At 39.6% G+C, this 18,057-nt stretch overlaps 1 protein-coding gene across 1 annotated transcript; it reads left to right on the forward strand.

Annotated features, from left to right (window-relative positions):
- The first annotated feature begins 11,053 nt into the window (after positions 1 to 11,053).
- Positions 11,054 to 16,417, forward strand: LOC141333951 (C-type mannose receptor 2-like). The gene is made up of 4 exons (XM_073839104.1): positions 11,054 to 11,090; positions 11,181 to 11,537; positions 15,543 to 15,890; positions 16,053 to 16,417. Exons 1-4 carry the CDS (start codon positions 11,054 to 11,056, stop codon positions 16,415 to 16,417), a joined length of 1,107 nt encoding a protein of 368 aa, XP_073695205.1.
- The last annotated feature ends 1,640 nt before the right edge of the window (positions 16,418 to 18,057 follow it).

Here is an 18,057-nt window from a genome sequence, read left to right on the forward strand (position 1 = left end):
GGAAATGTTTCAAAACATTTCACGCGGCTTACAAGCTATCGTTTCCCGACTTCTCCCTGCTAGCTATCGCCTCCTTCATCTCCTATCTCAACGCCATCAAAAACCTCCAAGTCAGCACCATTAAAGGATACCTTAGCGGGATCCAATTTTTTCATAAACTTCTATACGGCTCAGCTTCGACCCAAATTACCAATTCCCAGACAGCCCTACTCATTAAAGGTATACAAAAAACCCACCCCACCCGCCCAGACACCCGCTAACCTATAACGCTGAAAATACTATCCAAGTGCATTTCCACCCTCCGCAAAGGTTACCAATCCATCCACACCGCCCGTACGCTAGACGCTATGTTTATCCTGGTTTTTTCGGCTTCCTCAGATGCTCTGAGCTCGCCATCACATCTAGCTTCAACCCAGCCATCCACCCAACCATTTCCGATCTAGCAGTATTAGGCAATGAAGCCATTTCCTATTTCATTAAACAAAGCAAAACAGACCAGTCAAAGAGAGGCCACTTTGTTTACATCTTCAACCTCCAGTTGCCCATCCAGCCTTTTCAAACCCTCCTAGCTTTTCTCCAGATCAGGAAATCACAATCAAAAAGCCCATCCGACCCCCTTTTTACAGACGACTGCAACCGTCCCGTCACCCGTTTCTGGTTTCAGAAGCACCTTAAGTCCGTCTTACTCCTATCTGGCATCCCAGCCGACGACTTCTCCAGCCATTCTTTTCGAATTGGCGCAGCAACAACAGCAGCAGCCCAAAAAGGCCTCTCCCAGCAGCAAATCCAAACACTCGGTCGCTGGTCGTCAGAAGCTTTCAAGAGCTATATTCGATCAGATCGCTCCCACATCAAAGAAGCCCACCAGACACTAATCAGCTAAAAGCAATTATCTCAGTCCATTCCCCATCCACCCGCACTATTCACACAGCCCCTCGTCAGCCATCCCACAGCATCCCCCTCCAGTTCGATCCTCTAAACTTTCCTTCGTACCCTGCACCGCAGTGCCAGCTCCCGCAGGAGCCGCTAGCCTTCTTCCCACACTGCAGAAGCAGCGTTCTATTTATAACCTTGAGCCTCTATTTATAACCTTTCTCTGCCGCAGCAGAGCCTGCTTCCGCAGAAGCCTCTAGCCCTCTTCCCCGCACCGCAGTGCCAGCTCCCGCAGGAGCCCCTAGCCTTTTTTTTCCCACGCTGCAGCAGCAGCGTTCGCTCCCGCCGGAGCCTCTATTTATAACCTTTCTGTGCCGCAGCAGAGCCCGCTTCCGCAGAAGCCTCTAACCCTCTTCCCCGCACCGCAGTGCCAGCTCCTGCAGGAGCCTCTATTTATAACCCCCCACTACCGCAGCAGAGGGCGTTGCCGCAGAAGCCTCTAGCCTTCTTCCCCGCATTTCAGCAGCAGCTTCAGCTCCTGCAGGAGCCTCATCCTCCTTTTATAGTTCCCCACTGCCGCAGCAGTCCCCTCCTCCATAGGAGTTTTTTCCTATTTTTCCCCAACAGTGCCCGCAGGAGCTCCTCCCTTATCTCCATCCATGCATCAACGCCCACTACGAACGTCCAGCATCCCTTAAGTCCAAGCTTTTTGGGGGGCTATTTGGCTGCTGTCCTGCGATTAATTACTAGCCCTTTGTGGAGCGCTTATAGGGTTCGGGCCAGTGCTGAGCTCGGACCCCTCCCCCTGGGCGGGGGAGAGCCCCGGGCTCGGGAATGGCTACCGAGCTCGAGGCCCTCTCCCGGACAGCACGCCAAATACGCACAACCTTTCGCTCAGTTTATTATCCGTAAGAGGGAACTCGTGAAGTGATGTTTTATTAACAAGTTTCGGGAGGAGGTCGCACAGATAATTAACACGGCCGATTCACCCTTAGCAATTATTCTCCATATCCAATCAACACAGGAAAAATCCCTATAAATATCACAACATTCCTACCTTCATCATCTCTTGTCTTGTTAACGCCCCTCCTCCACCCCGTCTCCTCACCTTCTGCCCTTAAGGGGGAGCGCTTATAGGGTTCTGGCCAGTGCTGAGCTCGGACCCCTCCCCCTGAGCGGGGGAGAGCCCCGGGCTCAGGAATGGCTACCGAGCTCGAGGCCCTCTCCCGGACAGCACGCCAAATACGCACAACCTTTCGCTCAGTTTATTATCCGTAAGAGGGAACTCGTGAAACTAAATACATTTAAATGGCACTTTGATGGGGGTTGATGAAGTTTGTTGATACTGATTTAATATGAATGGTAACCATACAGAGTCTGAATGTATTGATAAGATTTAAGAATTTGATGTAAATGATGACACATAGATTTAGTTAGGAAAATAAAGTTAAAAAGTGTCCTAGAAATCAATTTAAGGAAAATATCACAAATATGCTAATTTAAGGTAGAACTTATAGAGTTGTGATGAGACTATTGCTTTAGAATGGATTACATTTACTCCAAAGAAGAAAAAAAATGCCCCGGATAAGTGCATTTTTTGCTTGGACAAGTAAATGTCTGATTAACTTTGACATGTGCTTAACTAACTCAATGTCAAACCTCATCTAAACAGTAAAAACAGAACATTTGTGGGCGTTTCTTCAACTAGGGGCACCTTGTGGAGTTGAAGAAAAAATTTGTTCAAAAGTCACATAAGTTTAAATATTTTGTCTAGTTTTAAGGTCTGTAAGAGGACAAACTTAGATTAAAGCTGCAAGCAGCGATGAACGGGCCCTCGCACCCGGGCTCACCGCCGACCGATGACTTTAGGAAAACAGCAAACGGTGGGCAGTATGCTTTTAATACACTAAATGTAGGAAAAATAGATCAAAGTCACTTAAATGTGCCAAACTTCCTGCTGCCAGCTGGTGGCGCTATGCCTATAACTGATTATTGGCATGTAGATGTGTTCAGGCCAGCACTTTCATCAAACATATGAAGTTTGGTGCAGATTGACCTTGGTATGTTTGAGTTAGTGAAAGATATGATATATCCTACTGCCAACCGGTGGCGCTATGATAATATCTGAATATTGGCCTTTAGATGTCTTCAGGCCAGGACTTTTACCAAACATGTGAAGTTTGAGGCAGATCGGACATTTTATGGCTGAGTTATAACAACTTCTATGTTCATGGCGAAACATCAAACTTTGTCAGGCCACCAAGGACACGCCCTTTGACGAAAACTCAAGATCTTCACAATTTAATATCTCTAAGGCCTCTAGATCAGACTGACCAAATATAATGTTGATATCATTAAATCTCTAGGAGGAGTTTGATACAAGTAATTTCCTGTTGCCAACAGGTGGCGCTGTGATTATAATAGAATATTGGCCTTCATATTGGTTCAGGCCAGGACTCTTATCAAACATGTGAAGTTTGAGGCAAATCGGACATTTTATGGCTGAGTTATAACAAGTTTTAGATCCATGGCGAGACCTCAAAATTTGTTAGGCCGCCACGGACACGCCCTTCAATGAAAACTCAAGATCTTCGCAATTTAACATCGCTAAAGCCTTTTTATTAGACTGACCGATTTTGGTGTTGATCTGATTAAATCTCTTGGAGGAGTTTGTTGCAGAGTACAGAATGACACTTCCTGTTGCCAGCAGGTGGCGCTATGAGTAAAACTGAATATGGGCATGTAGATGTCATCAGGTCAGGAGTGTTATCACACATGTGAAGATTGGGACAGATCGGACATTGTATGCCTCAGTTATAGCAACTTCCTTTTTCATGGCGAAACATCGAAATTTACGAGGCCGCCACGGACACGCCCTCCGATGAAAACTCTAGATCTTCACAATTTAATGTCAAAAAGGGCTTTAGATTAGGCTCAGCAAATTTGGCTTTGATCCGAATAAATCTGTAGGAGGAGTTCGTTCAAGTACGACGCCTGAAAATGGCAAAAATGACACAAATTTTGTTGAGAATATTAATATTAACCGACTTCCTGTTGGGTTCCGGATTTTGCTCCAAGAGGCTTTTTTGTAGGTTTTGGTGTGTTACATGTGTGTACCGATTTCCGTGCATGTACGTGAATCACAGCTGAAAGCGCACACCGCTGAAAATCTAAAGGTGGCGCTGTCGAGCCATTTTGCCACACCCACTTCTGAAACCCATATCAGACGTAAATTTTCGCCAGGTTTGATGTGTGTGCAAAGTTTTGTGAGTTTTGTGAGTATATATATATATATATATATATATATATATATATATATATATATAACTGATCTTAAAATGATGGTTTTCAGATGTTTTGAACAGATAACAGCAAAGTTTGTTTTGTTGTCAAAGTTTGTCTTGAAATTTTTAATTATTATAATTTTATATTCTATAAATAACACTGAAAATATTGTCTACAATGAAGATAAATCACTCATGCTTAAATGTTGTATTTTTCTTAATCTTTTTCTATGTGACTGAATAGGACAAGTTCATGGTATAGTTCAGTAAAAAATAAATAAAAAACAACAACTGCAAAATACAAACAATGAAAGACTTAATGACCCTTTATATTTTCTCAAAATATCAGACTCTCAAAGATCAGACTTATGTAATTAAAGTACATATGTGAATTTCTTCCTCAAAGATGGTCTGTAGCATTGCTCACAGCTCTCTTACCCTCTCTGCCTCTCACCCCTCCCCCCTGCAATAATGAGCTTCTCTCAGCATGACTGAACGCACACACACAGTAGAGACATTCACCAGAGTGACAGCAGGTTTCTGATTTCGTTTTTTAATTTTCATTAATTCATTGAAGCTTGTATAAAATTTATATTAACAGCACATGCTCAGAATGATTAGATCTCTGTGTGAAAAAAGTTGTAAAGAGTTTGGATGCTGCACTTTAAAGATATAAAAAAATGATGGTTATGTTTTTTACTACTTCTTTAAAAAATCATCACGTCAACACCGTTCAAGATATCCAAAATCCGCTCGCAATTTAACATCTTCAGAATCTTCTCTTCATGTTAAAAAAGTTTGGTGTGATTAGCTGTTTGTTCTTAGAAGGAGTATGAATTTGTTTACTGCCTGATTTTTCCAAAAAAACACATTCAAATGGAAATAGCTGGCTTCCTGTTGGTCTTAGCTAATGAGTTTAATTTAGAAAGTTGTCCAGATTGATGAGAACAATATATGTACAGAGTTTTGTGACTGTAGGAAAAACTAACCCCCCAACTTTTGTCAAAAGATGGCGCTATAGAGTGCCTGCTCCACGCCCATTTATGACCTTTTGCCAGTGTCTAACTATTATTAATATTGATGTGTGTGTTGAGTTTCATGAAATTCTTAGCATGTTATCTGCCTCGAAAAGACAGGAATCTAATTTTAAAGTTTGAGACGTTGCCATGGCAACAGCATTTGATTTATCATCGACCCCTTTACATATTCGCATCGGCCGTGTTTTGACATGATTTTGATGAAGTTTAAAGAAAATCAAGTAAAATTAAGAGGCTGATTTCAAAGCATTTTGAAAATGACACGCTTCCTGCTGCCAGTTGGTGGCGCTATAACTTTGACTCATAATAGTCACATTTATGGAATCGGCATCATACAACGAACAAACTGGTGAAGTTTCATCAGAATCAGGCAATGTGTGCAACAGTTATTAGACACTTCCTGTTTCTCATTTCTCGCCATAACTTTGTCGCCTTGCCACGGCCAAACCGTACGAGATATCAAAAATCTCCTCGCAATTTAGCGTCCCCAATGTCTTGAGATCATGCTGACCGAGTTTGGTGACAATCCCATGGAATTCCTGGGAGGAGTACGTTAAATTCCAGAGCATGCACTTTTTAAACAGCCCTAAATATCTCACTTCCTGTTGCGTGGAGCCCATGACATAGAGTACAAAAGTTGTTCAGCTCGATGAGTTCTATATGTGTACCGAGTTTCATATCAATACGTGCAAGTATGTGTGCACAGTACATCAAGTTTTCAAACTGTGTTCCAGGGGGCGCTGTAGAGGCCCTGAACCACGCCCGGGTCCCAGCCTCTGTGGCGTCCGGACGACGGCAGATTCCGACATGTGTGCAAATTTTCAAGAGTTTTTGAGTATGTTAAGGCCCCCAAAAGTGCCCCAACGGTTGAAAAAAAAGAAAAAAAAAAAAAAAAAAATTAAAGCTGCGAGCAGCGATGAACGGGCCCTCGCACCCGGGCTCACCGCCGACCGGTGGCTTCAGGAAAACAGCAAACGGTGGGCAGTATGCTTTTAATACAGTAAATATAGAAAAAATGTCATAAGTCATTTAAATGTGCCAAACTTGCCGCTGCCAGCTGGTGGCGCTATGCCTATAACTGATTATTGGCATGTAGATGTGTTCAGGCCAGCACTATTATCAAATATATGAAGTTTGGTGCAGATTGACCTTGGTGTGTTTGAGTTAGTGAAATATATGAGATATCCTGCTGCCAACAGGTGGCGCTATGATAATATCTGAATATTGGTCTTTAGGTGTCTTCAGGCCAGGACTCTTACCAAACCTGTGAATTTTGTGGCAGATCAGACATTTTCAGGCTAAGTTATAACAACTTCTATGTCTATGCAGAAACATCAAACTTTGTCAGGCCATCACGGACATGCCCTTTAATGAAAACTCAAGATCTTCACAATTTAACATCTCTAAGGCCTCAAGATCAGACTGACCAAATATAATGTTGATTTAATTAAATGCAATCAATGCAAGGACTTCAAATAGATGCCAACTGTGAACCAGTATGCTACAAATAAGAACATGTATTTCATGATGATAGCAAAATGTTATTACTGCTTCCTTTATATCCACCACTTCTGCTTAAATGTCATTGTTACCTATCTGTACAATTTTTGTATAATATATTTTTGTATAAAATCAATTTTTGTCATAACTAAGAATCAATAAGGAAGACGGTGCCCAGTTGGCACATGCATTCACAGTAACCATCTGCTAGTTTGGATTTTAAGTTTACAGAATTGAAAGGGTTACACTTTAAAATCAACACACAGACACATACACACAAAATATAAAATGTTGCCATTCAGTTTCATTTGTTAAAATTAACTATATCAGTTAACATGACCAATAAATAAATAGCATTTATTAATGTTAATTAATATTAAGCTTAAAAAAAAGTATTCATATAAAGTTTATGTACAGTGAATTAACATGAACATGAACACAGTTCATGTGGGTGTACAGCAATACACAATAAAGTGCTCTATAAACGCTTCATTCTTTCAAAATATCTTTAAAAATCAAGTTGAGTATTTTAACGGGGTGATATATATATTTATAACTGTTCTTAAAATTATGGTTTTCAGATGTTTTGAAGAGATAACAGTAACGTTTGTTTTGTTGTCAAAGTTTGTCTTAATTTTTTATTATTATTATTTTATATTCAATAAATAACACTATGTAAATATTGTCTATCAATGAAGATAAATTGATCATGCTAAAAAGTTGTATTTTTTTAAATATTTTGCTATGTGACTGAATAGGACAAGTTCATGGTACAGTTAAGTAAAAAATAAATAAAAAACAACAACTGCAAAATACGAACAATGAAAGACTTAGTGACCCTTTATATTTTCTCAAAATATCAGACTCTCAAAGATCAGACATATTTATGTAATTACACTACATACAGTATGTGCATTTTGTTCAAAGGTGGTCTGTAGAATGGCTCTCTACTCTGTCACCCTCTCTGCCTCTCACCCCTCCCCCCTGCAATAATGAGCTTCTCTGTGCCTGACTGAACGCACACACATACTGTAGAGACATTCACCCAGAGTGACAGCAGGTTTCTGAGTTCTTTTTTTAATTTTCTTTAATTCATTGAAGCTTGTATAAAATTAATATTTCCAGCACTTGCTCAGAATGATTAGATCTATGTGTGAAAAAAGTTTTAAAGAGTTTGGATGCTGCACTTTAAAGATATAAAAAATTAGGGTTATGTTTTTTACTACATCTTTAAAAAATCACCACGTCAACACCGTTCGAGATATCCCAAATCCGCTCGCAATTTAACATCTTCAGAATCTTCTCTTCATGTTAAAAAAGTTTGGTGTGAAAAGCTGGTTGTTCTTAGGAGTAGTGTGAATTTGTTTACTACCTGATTTTTCAAAAAATCCACATTCAAATCAAAATAGCCGGCTTTCTGTTGGTCTTAGCTAATGAGTTTGATTTAGAAAGTTGTCCAGATTGATGAGAACAATATAAGTACAGAGTTTGGTGACTGTAGGAAAAACTAACCCCCCAACTTTTGTCAAAAGATGGCGCTATAGAGTGCCTGCTCCACGCCCATTTATGACCTTTTGCCAGTGTCTAACTATCATTAATATTGATGTGTGTGTTGAGTTTCATGAAATTCTAAGCATGTTATCTGCCTCGAAAAGACAGGAATGTAATTTTAAAGTTTGACACGTTGCCATGGCAACAGCATTTGATTTATCATCGACCCCTTTACATATTCTTATCGGCCGTGTTTTGACATGATTTTGATGAAGTTTAAAGAAAATCGAGTAAAATTAAGAGGCTGATTTCAAAGCATTTTGAAAATGACACGTTTCCTGCTGCCAGTTGGTGGCGCTATAACTTTGACTCATAATAGTCACATTTATGGAATCGGCATCATACAAGGAACAAACTGGTGAAGTTTCATCAGAATCAGGCAATGTGTGCAACAGTTATTAGACACTTCCTGTTTCTCATTTCTCGCCATAACTTTGTCGCCTTGCCACGGCCAAACCGTTCGAGATATCAAAAATCTCCTCGCAATTTAGCGTCCCCAATGTCTTGAGATCATGCTGACCGAGTTTGGTGACAATCCCATGGAATTCCTGGGAGGAGTACGTTAAATTCCAGAGCATGCGCTTTTTAAACAGCCCTAAATATCCCACTTCCTGTTGCGTGGAGCCCATGACATAGAGTACAAAAGTTGTTCAGCTCGATGAGTTCTATATGTGTACCGAGTTTCATATGAGTACGTGCAAGTATGTGTGCGCAGTACATCAAGTTTTCAAACTGTGTTCCAGGGGGCGCTGTAGAGGCCCTGAACCACGCCCGGGTCCCAGCCTCTGTGGCGTCCGGACGACGGCAGATTCCGACGTGTGTGCAAATTTTCAAGAGTTTTTGAGTATGTTAAGGCCCCCAAAAGTGCCCCAACGGTTGAAAAAAAAAAAAAAAAAAAAAAAACAAATAAGAATCCTTAGAAGAACAATAGGGCCTTCGCCCTTTTGGGCTCGGGCCCTAATAAGAACCCTTAGAAGAACAATAGGGCCTTCGCCCCTTTGGGCTCGGGCCCTAATTACAAGAGAAATGGTTAATATTTAACATTTTATTTCCAACCTGCAATGAACAAATGTAATTTCCACCACATCACAATATACAGCTGTTATTTAAAAATAGAATAACTTTAATTTTTACATTAAGTAGAGCATGATCTCATAAATTGTGGATACATTATTTAATGTGTGATGAGAACTTTTTAACTTTTTTTTAATGTGTGTGGTGGAAATGACAAGGAAATGTATAGGTGATTTGGAGGATTTTGATTAAACCATGCAGAGCTTTAAAAATGAAACAGTCCCACTCCGATCGCCATTGTGTGACTCAGGTGCAGGAGAAGACAAGAATGTCTCAGATTGAGCGACTGAGGTGTTCTGTTGTTGGATATAATAATGAACATAGCAGTAGTCATTTTCTTCCGACATCTGAGCCGCTGAAGACATAGAGGATGTTACTTTCGTTTTTCAAAAAGAAAATAGCTGATCCAGATCTACATATGTGTCTATGTTCGTGTGAATCATTTATGATGCAGCTTCACCCACAGAAGTGATTATAAGGGAATTTATGCATATTTGCAAACGGCCTTTCTTAATAATGTGCTTGTTGGCAAGTTTCACTGCCAAACACGGCTAAAGTAAACATTACACTCATCCCACATTAGAGAGGGTTGGGGCGAGCAGAGCTCATTTGCATTTAAAGGGACCATGATGATTGATTTTTTGCAGAGCTGATTTTGACAAGGTAAAGGGTGTTTTTTTACACTACTATTGAGAATTGTAACCAAAGTATATTAGAGACTTTTCATTAAGACCCTTAAGAATCACATGAACTTGTGGAAAATGGGCATCCGATGACCCCTTTAAAATCCAAATTATAGTAGTGGACTAACAAAAGAATAAATCAAATCAATTGTAATACCAAAATATTACCACTCAATGCTTCTTTAGCCTTATTCATAAACAAACAGGTTTGCTCAATCCTAAATAAAAAAAACATCATTAGAGGTGCTGAATTATTCTCCTCATGGAACGTATAAAGACACAGCTATAATAAAACCATTATTTTAACTCAACTGTTGACGTGACAGTGATGTGACATGACTGTTAATGTTTCTATTTAAATTAATTTCCTGCTCTAGTAGCTGTTTATTCATGCATCTTTGTGTGCTATCTTTTCTAGCTTCTGTGCTGCTGTTGCAGAATAAAAATAACACAAGTGAATGTAAATGTGAGTCATGTATAGTCATTGGAGGTCCTCATTTGCATGTTAATCAGCGGAAAGAGAGAGAGAGAGAGGTTCAAGCATGTTTATAATGTTATAATGTTGACTGTGAGTTGACGTCACATGAAGAGGAAACAACATACATAGTAAAATAATGTGTTTGTTCTCTGTGCCTATGATTTCCATAAATAATGAGCTGAATGTGTTGCTGCTGTCGTCTTTGATTTGCATGTCATTACAGACCCTCCAGTCACATTCAAATCATCACACTTTCAGAGAATTACAGCAACATCACAAAAACACATGAGTGAGGAAGAAAAATTACAAGGCCTTTTGTTTAGAGCAATAAACAAATGATGTGACGCTGAATGACGGATGAAAGCAGATATAAGAATCACATTACAGCTGCAGACAGAAACATCAGACTCAGGACAGAAACACAACCTCTGAAGTAAGAACAACTCACATCTTCATTCTTTAACTAGAATTAGACCTTTGACATGTTAATATTGTATTATTTTCCTGTTAAGATGGCTAATCATGTTTTACACCAAAATGAATCATGAATATATGTATTTTTCTTCCACAGAAATGGACCAAACTCTGTTTTTCATTCTTCTTCTCATTGGTGAGTGTGTTTGTGGTTTTATTTATGGTTTCTAGTTTCTAGGTTTGGTCCTGATATGAAAAGCATTAAAGCAAAGCCTCTTTTTCACAGCTCTCTGCTCCGTATCTGAATGTGTTCAGCGTCAGTATCACTTTATAAATGAGAGGAAGACCTGGACTGAAGCTCAGAGATACTGCAGAGAGAATTACTCAGATCTGGCCACCGTTGACAACATGTACGACATGAACGAGCTGAAGAAGAGTGTGAATGTTGGAAGTGTTCAGCTTGTCTGGATTGGGCTGCAAAGGACACGTCGTGATGAATGGAAGTGGTCTTCAGGTGAACCTGCGCTCTATCTGAACTGGGCTACTGGACAACCAGAAGGCATAGATAATTGTGCTTATATGAGAAATGGAAAATTTGAGGATTTGCCATGTAGTGATAACCGACATTTCATCTGCAACAACAGTGAGTTCATTCATAGATGCACCATATATCAAATTTGCAATACTACATAGTATAAATATTGAATTTGATTGTGAATTAGAAGAGACTGTTGATATTTGTCACACTTTTAGTTTTGAGACAATTTCTGTATCACCACAATATTTGCCAGAAGAAAAGCCTTCATTCACTGAACACACTTTGATCTTTTGTTGTCCCTCCATAAGATAATTTGTCACAATGCAAACTTGCAATTAAAGAAACTAAAAATATTAGAAATCTAAACTGATCTTACATTATTAATAAACATACAGCAGTGACTAGAGGTGAATATTTTCAGTCTTCAGTATCTCAACACAAAACCTACAACGGCTGTTTTTCATATGTAGATTAACTGGTTCATGTAGGAGTTATAGTCCATTACAATGTAACGAAGAAACAAACTACAGAACCCATAATGCATCGCAACAAGTAGGAGGAGTCAGTAGCCAGAAAGAAATGGAGGAAATCAGGTTAATTTAGATGCAGGTGTGTGTGCATGTGGGTGAAGGCTTCTTTCCACTACACCAGGGATCACCAAACTTGATCCTGGAGGGCCGGTGTCCTGCAGAGTTTAGCTCCAACTTGCCTCAACATACCTGTCTGGAAGTTTCAAGTATACCTATTAAGACCTTGATTAGCTGGTTCAGCTGTGTTTGATTAGGATTGGAGCTAAACTCTGTAGGACACCGGCCCTCCAGGACCGAGTGTGGTGACCCTTGCACTACACCAAGAGCCAAAGTTGAAGCAGTTTGAACTGTCTGGAGTCTTTAGAGGTTTAAAATGTGCCAGAATTTTGACAAGACTTGAGATTGCTGTGTTTTAAAAGCTTTGTTTACTGCACTGCGGAAGAGTGTTTCGACTACCAAGGTTCCAGCAAGCTGCTCCTTTCCATAGCAGTGTTTGGGCTATACAAATGCTTAATCAGACAGTAAGCACTGTGAAGTATGGTGCTGACCATAACCCAACAAGACTGAAGGTTTTCGTGTCACAAGACTTGTGCCAGCTACACAGTGGACGAGTGTTCGGATGTTCGCGATGCCATTCGTTTAGCAGCTGTGTTTGAACTGCGTGGTGTTGAAATGCTGTGACCGTGAGTGAGTTTCGTCTAGTCTTGGACTTCAGGTAGGCCTTGAACAGTTTATCCTCGCTCCTAAATGATGCCTTAAATCACCACTGACTCTGGGAAAAATGGAGTTGAGTGGACTCATCCCATACTACACACAGCACATTCACACACATCTACGCAAGCCCACAAACATCCTTCTCTTGAACCCTTTGCTTAAGAACCCAACCTTTCAAATGCATTATGTATGGTTTGCTTCCATTATGGGCTTTGAACTGAAAAGGACTTGATACCTTCACAAGCATTGTGTCTAAACATTGACAAACATTGTTTTGATCTCCAGTCATTTATCTTTGAAGACTCGTAAATTCTTCTGCCTGTTTTGAAAGATGATCGTGATCTAATGATTGTTCATATGATGATTATGTCATGAGATTTATTTTTGTTCTTGCAATTGGTTTTGCAATTTGATATGCTTTGAATAAGCAAGATATAGGGAAAAAGAAACGAGTCTCCCATTTTGAGTTAAATTAAAAGTTTTCCAATTGTAAAAGTGAGCTTATTTTGTATTTGTATTGTTCTGTGAAGTGTGATTGGGGTTAGGGGCCTATCTAATAATAATAATAATAATAATAATAATAATAATAATAATAATAATTCGTTACATTTATATAGCGCTTTTCTAGACACTCAAAACGCTTACAGTGTCAGGGGTATCTCCTCATCCACCACCAGTGTGCAGCATCCACCTGGATGATGCGACGGCAGCCATAGTGCGCCAGAACGCCCACCACACACCAGCTTACTGGTGGAGAGGAGACAGAGTAATGAAGCCATTCGGAATATGGGGATGATTAGGAGGCCATGATGGTCAGAGGCCAATGGGCAAATTTGGCCAGGATGCCGTGGTCACACCTCTACTCTTTTCGAAAGACATCCTGGGATTTTTATTGACCACAGAGAGTCAGGACCTCGGTTTAACGTCTCATCCGAAGGACGGTGCTTTTTGGCAGTATAGTGTCCCCGTCACTATACTGGGGTGCTAGGACCCACACAGACCACAGGGTGAGTACCCCCTGCTGGCCTCACTGGCACCTCTTCCAGCAGCAACCTAGTTTTCCCAGGAGGTCTCCCATCCAGGTACTGACCAGGCTCAACCCAACCAGTTTTGGGCTACAGAGTGATATGGCTGCCGATCTAGAATCACTACGTTATAACAACATACACCATCGTTGCTGAGAAATGTAAAGAAGCAGTTCAATAGTGAAGCTACTTTATAATAAAACACAGGGCACACTTTTTGAATTTCTCAGTTTGTTTAAATCCACGTGGAGTTCAGAGTATATTTTTTTTATCCACATTAATTTCACACTTGTCTAGTACAAATGTCGCGTATAAGTTTATCATTATTTACCTCCAAAGAAAGGAAGTGAAATGTTGCGTTATTCCCCGTAGGTGGGGTACATTGTAACATGTGAGGGGTTGTAACATAATCATATAACAGCTTAAAGTTCGGGTGAAATCGAAATGTACAATATTTATTTTGTTAGTGCACATTGTTAGTCTTAAAGTGAACAATTATTCTGTGCTAGTTAATCTTTTGAAACTATAGTTTATCTTGGTAATCTTTAGTCAAATTCTGATCATCTTCTTCTGCTGTGGAATGGCTTTCCTTCTCTGATGATGTCAGCTTGAACTACGCCCCTCCATCCTCTAGAGAGAGAGAGAGGAGGAGCTATAAAATAAACCCCGCCCTCTATTCAATATTCTGTTTCAGCTGGAAATACATCATTACACTGAAATAAAGTCTGCAACAACTTCCTGTTCACCTGGACTTTATTTTTTTCATTAGATCAGATAACATTTTAAACACGACAAACTATAATATTTTGGCAATAAAATAAAATTAACTTTTTCAAACTAAACAATGGTATTTTTTAAGAATTATAAATAATCAAATTTTGGAGTTTGACAATGAACATATTGCAAGCATGCTTCGACAGTATAGTTCAAAACAATGAGCACAAATAGATGAAACACATTCAGAAAAACACTTCACTTCCTCCACACACAGCTCTCACAGAACACCAGACACATAAACTAGACACAATGCTTTACATTTGTTTAAGTAATCATTTCTGAACATTTAACATCAACTGTCAGTCTCAATCACCTGTTTCTTGTGGTTTCTCATTACAATCCATAAAAGTAAATGGTGTAAATTACAATGCTAATGTCATAGAATAGCATAGTTTAATAACAGCGGGGCTCATTGTAATGCAGTGTTACAACTCTCCCATCTGCGATACTGCAATATAACACAGGTTAGTGTCTTCTGCTGGTTTGGGAAGCATTAATAAACTGGTAAATAACAGATTGAAGATTAAAATAAAAGCAGATTTGTCTCATTTTAAAATAATACTAAAACTGAGATGAAAAATTCACTTCAGCCAGAAATGTACTTTTACTATGGTATAAATAAATTTGGTTATGCTAGTGGAATATTTACCCCGCATTAGTTTGTGCCCTGCGCTCCCCTACATCAAGTTTCTGTGCATCTTAATGTTTTTTTCTGTGCAACTGACTGTCTTCGTTTCATTTGAATGCACATGTTTCAGCCAATCAGACCGTTTTAGACAGATCATGGTATAGTGTGAAATATCTTGAACATTGTGAATATTCAATATATCACTGTCTATAAATGTTGTATTTCTGATGTTTCCACTGCTGCTCCTGTTCAGGGGCGCCGCTCGCAATTTTGGGCCCTATGACAAAATATGAGGTCGGGCCCCCCTACCACACCAAAGCAGATCTCTGGGGGCCCCTAAAGGGCCCTGCTCCTGTTCACATCCAAACCATAAAGCAGCGTAAGAATAATAAACAAACTGATTCATGAATCTTTTTCTCATTTGTTTTTCTTAAAGCGAACACAGGACTCTTCCTTGTCAATCAGGTGATGAATTGGAGAGATGCTCAGAGTTACTGCAGACAGAATCACATTGATCTGGTCAGTGTCAGAAACCAGAATGAGAATCAACAGGTTCAGCAGTTCATTAGTGATAGACACTTATCTGGATCACAGATCTGGATCGGTCTGTTCAGAGACTCATGGCAGTGGTCAGATCAGAGTGACTCCTCATTCAGATACTGGAAATCTCTTCAACCTGATAATTATGGATATGGTGAAAACTGTACAGATGTTGTCCTGAACCCTGAGGGACAATGGAATGACGACTATTGCCACTATCAACATCCTTTTGTGTGTCATGAAGGTGAGTAGATCCTCACAGAATACTCAATCCATCATCACCTCCAGATCTCTTAAAGTTGACGCTACATGTCTGACACGACAAATTCCTCCACAGTGTTTGTTCTGCATGTTGTTGTTGATCAGTCTCTCTCTAGTTTCTGCTTGTGGTTTGTTTTGTGTCCAGATCTTGACCTGATTGTGGTCAAAGAGAATCTGACGTGGTCTGAAGCTCTGAGATACTGCAGACAGAATCATGTGGATCTGGTGTCGGTTCATTCAGAAGAGATTCAGCGGCGTGTGATGAACGTGGTTAAACGGGCGTCTACTGCGGCGGTGTGGTTGGGTTTACACAACTACTGCATCATGAACATGTGGCTCTGGGTGAGTGGAGAGATGGTGTGCTATCACAACTGGGCTCCAGGGAACGGAACCACACCAGAAAACTGCAAACTCGAGAACAGAAAAGGAGCAGTTCAGTCTGGAGGAGATCAGCGCTGGATCAGCCGTCCTGAATCTCACAAACTCAACTTCATCTGCAGCAGATATTAAGAGTGAGGAACACACTCTTGCGTTTACTTACATTAACGGTTTTCATAGGCTACTTTATTTTTTTGATTTACTTTTATGTTTGATTTGTTCTTTGGTATGTTCTGAGTGAATCTGCTTATGGGGTTTTAAAAGTAAGTTTTATCTCTAAGAAAATATCTGTAACATGTATCAGGGCTCCCAATTTTAAAAGATGTCTGGAGTCGCTGCTCTCACTCCTAAGGTAACAGAAAGGTACCCACCTCCATACTATGATCCAATTCAACAATAGTAGGAAGAGACAGGAGACATTACAATAGTAGGAAGAGACATTGTGAAATAATCACAATTTGAGAATAGTTCACTGAGTTATTTGAAGGATCTAGAGATCATTAGATGATAACTATGTCTGTTTTGCTTCAAGAGACCAACCATACATTTGTGTTGTGTTTTACTTACTTTTTTATTCTTTTATTCTTCATTCATTTATAATCATTTATCATGTAATAGTTTTATTATTTCATTTAATCATATACTCATTTATAATCATTTTAACCATTTATATATTTTATTGATGCATGCACTGTATTGATTGGTCATTTATATTGTTTTACGTGTGACCGTTTTTGGGATGTTGTTGTGGATCATTTTGGTGTAACTGCTTGTTGGATTTGTATTGAAACATATGCAACTAAGATTATTCAATAAACTCCTTCTTTATCATCATCACTTCGTCTCCTGCTTCTGTTCTTCTGTTTGTTCCCAATTGTTGTTGGGGATTGTATACTGTTGTGAAACATTTTGTGAGTGGTTTTACATTATTTTGATACTCATAACTTTTTTTTTTTTTTAATTACTTTATTTATAGATTTTCAAATAGTAAACAACAGGAACATAAACATGAGTGTAAAAGTATAGAAATAACTCCCAGCCCACCCACCCTAAGAAAAAAAAATTAAAATCAAATAGTATAAGATTAATAGCAATAGCAATAATAAACAGTGCCAGCCACAAAATAAATGTCTCTAGGACATTGTTGACAGATAAGACAGGAAAGGTTGCCACATTTGGTCAAAGTATGATGAGGTTAAGGAGATACTATGTCGTATCCTCTCCAGATGCAATAAGCTGGTTACTTCAGCTAGCCAGGTCTTAAAAGAAGGTACGTCCTCGCTTTTCCAGAGGGATAAAATGTTCCTTTTTGCGATGACCATGCAGTATTGTATTGTCTTTTGTTGGGGATGGGTTAGAGATGAGAGTTGTTGAGACCCGCCCAGTATTGCAGTACATGGGTCTGGAGAGATGTCACAATTGTGTATTGTAGTTAGGCATTTAAAGATATCTGTCCAAAATGAGTGTAGTTTGGGGCAAAACCAGAAAAGGTGCCCTAGGGTGCCTTCGGAGATTTTGCATTTTGTGCAGATCGGAGAGACAGAGGGGTAGAAAGAATGCAGTTTGGTACAGGAGTAATGGAGTCTGTGAAGTACTTTGAATTGTATAAGTTGGTGTCTAGAGTTTATAGAGCAGCCATGGATAGCAGTGAGGCAGTTTTCCCAGTCATCATCATTGATTACAACACCAAGATCTACCTCCCAGGCTTCCTTTAAATGTTGCGTAGAGGCAGAGTTGTGGGCTGCAAAAAAATTAACAAAGCAAGAGACCAA

The sequence above is a fragment of the Garra rufa genome, chromosome 4, assembly GCF_049309525.1.
Source record: "Garra rufa chromosome 4, GarRuf1.0, whole genome shotgun sequence".
NCBI classification, from domain to species: domain Eukaryota; kingdom Metazoa; phylum Chordata; class Actinopteri; order Cypriniformes; family Cyprinidae; genus Garra; species Garra rufa.